This window comes from Cygnus olor, chromosome Z, assembly GCF_009769625.2.
Source record: "Cygnus olor isolate bCygOlo1 chromosome Z, bCygOlo1.pri.v2, whole genome shotgun sequence".
Taxonomy (NCBI): domain Eukaryota; kingdom Metazoa; phylum Chordata; class Aves; order Anseriformes; family Anatidae; genus Cygnus; species Cygnus olor.
Window position 1 is genome coordinate 80725913 of NC_049198.1, and position 3324 is coordinate 80729236.

A 3324-nucleotide genomic window follows, 5' to 3' on the forward strand; every position below is an offset into this window, starting at 1 on the left:
GGGGTTTTGGTCGATGGCAAGTTGAACGTGAGTCAGCCGTGGGCCCTGGCAGCCAGGAGGGGCAACCGCATCCTGGGGTGCCTCCAGCACAGCATCGCTAGCCGGTCGGGGGCAGGGATTGCTGCGCTCTGCTCTGCGCCCTTTCAGCATCACCTCGAGTCCTGTGTGCACTTTTGGGCACCGCACTATCAGAAGGACATAAAACTATTAGAGAGAGAGCATCCAAAGGAGGGCTTCAAAGTGGTGAAGGGTCTGGAGGGCAGGACAGATGAGGAGCGGCTGAGGTCCCTGCGTTTGTTCAGCCTGCAGGAGACTGAGGAGAGGCCTCATGGCGGCCTGCAGCTTCCTCACGAGGGGAGCGGAGGGCCCGGCGCTAAGCTCTGCTCTCTGGGGACGGTGACAAAACTCGAGGGAATGGCATGGAGCTGTGACAGGGGAGGGTCTGGCTGGAGGTGAGGAAAAGAGTTTTCACTGACACGGGGCTTGGCCACTGAAACAGGCCTCCCAGTGAAGTGGTGAGGGCAGCAAGCCTGCTGGAGTTCACAAAACGTCTGGGAAATGCTCTCAGACACGTGCTTTGGTTTTTGGGGGTCACCCACAGCGATGGGCTCTGAGGTCACCCAGCGATGGGCTCTGAGGTCACCCAGCGACGGACTGTGACCTCACGGCCCTCGCTGCTCATATTGGGGTGCCGGCAGAGCCTGCCCCAGCCTGGCTCGTGCCTGGATTCCTGCTGAGCGTTTGTGCGAGGCTTGGAGCGCCGAGCAAGGATTTGGTGGAGCTGTGCTGTGGGGCCGTCGGCAGCTGTTCTCAGTGCCCGTCCCCGCAGCCAGTGCCTGTGTTTCCCCGGCCCTGCCTGGCTCAGGCAGCCGGGGCCCTGTGAGGAGCACTTGCAGCAGCGCAGGTGAGCTGTGTGGGGACACGTGCCCCGGGGCAGCCCGCGGGGGGCATGGGACGACCCAGCCGTGGGGCTGGGGCTGGGGCTGGGGGGTTTCCTGCTGAGGGGCCGGGGCACAGCCAGTGACCTTCTCTCTTCCTCGCAGGGTGTGCGATACCTGCTTCTGCAGTGCCGGTGCAGGGGAGCAGCTCATCACCATCAGCTCTCCCCAGCGCACCTTAGCGTGAAGATCATGGCCACAGAGGAGGCGTGGACGTGTCCCGTCTGCCGGGAGGGGCGAAAGGACGTGGCGTACGCGACACCATGTAACCACCAGTTCTGCCTGGGCTGCATCCAGCGCTGGGCAAAACTGAAGGCGAGCTGCCCACTCTGCAGGACGGGCATGAGGACCATCAAGGTTTCCGTGCGGGGAGAGGAAGACTACCTAGAATGCATCGTCTCCCCTCCCGCAGTGCCCGTACCTATTGGCTTCCAGGCAGGCAGCGCCACCGCCCCCCACAGCCCTGCAGCGCTGGCTCCGTCCTCTGTGCCAGCCGAGGAGAGGGCTGCGGAGCCCGATACCCGGGCTGCTGTGGGCGGCCTCCTGCCCGAGGACTGGGCCATGCTGTTCAGGGAGCGCAGGGACATCCTCAACCCTGTGCTGCCCTGGCTTCGCCGGGAGCTCTCAGCCATCTATGGGACACGCTGGTGGCAGGCGAGAGCTGCAGAGAGCTTCCTCCTGCACTCCCTGTGTGTGATGGGGCTGGACAGGGACGCCATGATTCATCACACACAGCCCGGCTTGGGGCCCCTCACCGTGCCGCTCATCGACGGGCTCGTCGGCACCATCGTGGGTCTCTGCGGCCAGGAGGCACGGAGGCTGCTGGGCCTCGAGAGCAGCCGCGCTGCCAGGGCGCAGGAGGCCAGACCTGCAGCTGCTTCTGGGCACGCTGCTCCAGCGCAGGGAGCCTTCAGTACCAGCCCCGCGCCCTCCAGCAGCTCTGCAGACCCTGACACGGAGGAGATCCCCAGCACATCCGGCATGCTCCAGCCTGGGGGTCCTGGCGAAGTCCCAGCTGCAGACAGCCCCAGGGAGCAGGAAGAGCCCCGTGAAGAGCTGGGGCAGGAGGCAGCAGCAGGTCCCTCTGCCCGGGCCTGCAGGCGCAGCCCCTCCACTCCTCACCGCTCGACTCGGGGGTCCCGGCGCCCCAGGAAGCGCACCCGCGCGGGCAGTGCCCAAGACTCTCCCCAGCCCTGCAAGAGGCCGCCCCCCCGGCGCCTCTAGCAGGGCTCCTGCGGGTGGTGAAATAAAGAACAATAAAATAGATTGGATATACCACAGAAAAAGTCTCGGTGTGATTCAAACCAGAGCTGGCACAGCCCCTTGCATGCTGCTGCCTTCCCTCCCTTTTCCTGGTGCCGTCCCCGTGCCCTGCTGGCCCCCACTGTCCCTTTGGTCATGGGTGATTAATGCGCTTTGAAATGCCATTGCTTTATCATAGCAGAACCTCAGCTCAAAGAATGTTCTAAAACTCTTTTCCAGCTGCGAGTGCTGTTCTAGTAACTCACACTGCAGTACCTTTCCAGCTATTCATTTGATATAAATCAGCATTTGACCTATTAGACAGGTAGCCTTTGAAAGCATCCAGAAGCAGTCTGTGTGGCTTAATGTCGCTCGGCAATACGGTTAGATAGCACAGGCACCTGAAGGCTGCCCTGAGGAGGAGCAGAGGGCAGGCACAAGCCTCGCCTATCCGCAGTCTGGTGCTGCTTTGGCTAAGTTGGTCAAAGCAACACGTGGGCATTTTGATTCCACTCCAAGAATGGTTAGATTTAGATTTACTCTTCATTGACCTAATCCAAGCCCGAGTTAAGTGTTTTAGTCAGAAACAAGAAAGGCCAGAGAGGAATTTGCCCTGTTTGAACAAACCAGCCTGCTTCCTCACAAGTTTTCTGGAGAGCCAAGTGCCTCTCCTGTTGAGGTGACCTGCGATCTAGAAATATGTTGAAATACAAAATACTAGTGACAAGGTCATATCAGAAATTAACTGAAGAAAACTGTTAAATGAAAAGAGAAAAGGGAAAAGTGTACAGCAATTCAAAGGTGAGCTGGTATGGCTTGCCTTCTATATTGATTTTGTTTCCTGCTTCGCAACAGGACTTCATGGCAGTTACATAAAAAAAATACAGAGAAACCTCTTGCTGTTGTAGAAAACAAAACAAAACAAAACCTAAAGAGGTAAAAAAAATGCAAAATTCTTTGGGATAACTTCATCTAGAAAGAACACTAATATCAGTCTTAGGTGGAAGTGTTACTAAATAGAAAGATTCAAGTGGCAAAATACAAAACCAAAGCAACTGGATCAGTAGGAATCTAAGTGGAAACACATTCTTGTGGTTGAAATGTCTTTGTCTATAGTTTGTTTAAATAAACCTTCATACAGAGT

General features: G+C 57.6%; 1 protein-coding gene across 1 annotated transcript; it reads left to right on the forward strand.

Moving 5' to 3' along the window:
* Positions 1–374: 374 nt before the first annotated feature.
* On the forward strand, positions 375–2254 carry LOC121062107. Its single transcript, XM_040541748.1, has 2 exons — positions 375–904; positions 1044–2254. Exon 2 carries the CDS (start codon positions 1131–1133, stop codon positions 2160–2162), a length of 1032 nt encoding a protein of 343 aa, XP_040397682.1. The 5' UTR covers positions 375–904; positions 1044–1130; the 3' UTR covers positions 2163–2254.
* Positions 2255–3324: the final 1070 nt, after the last annotated feature.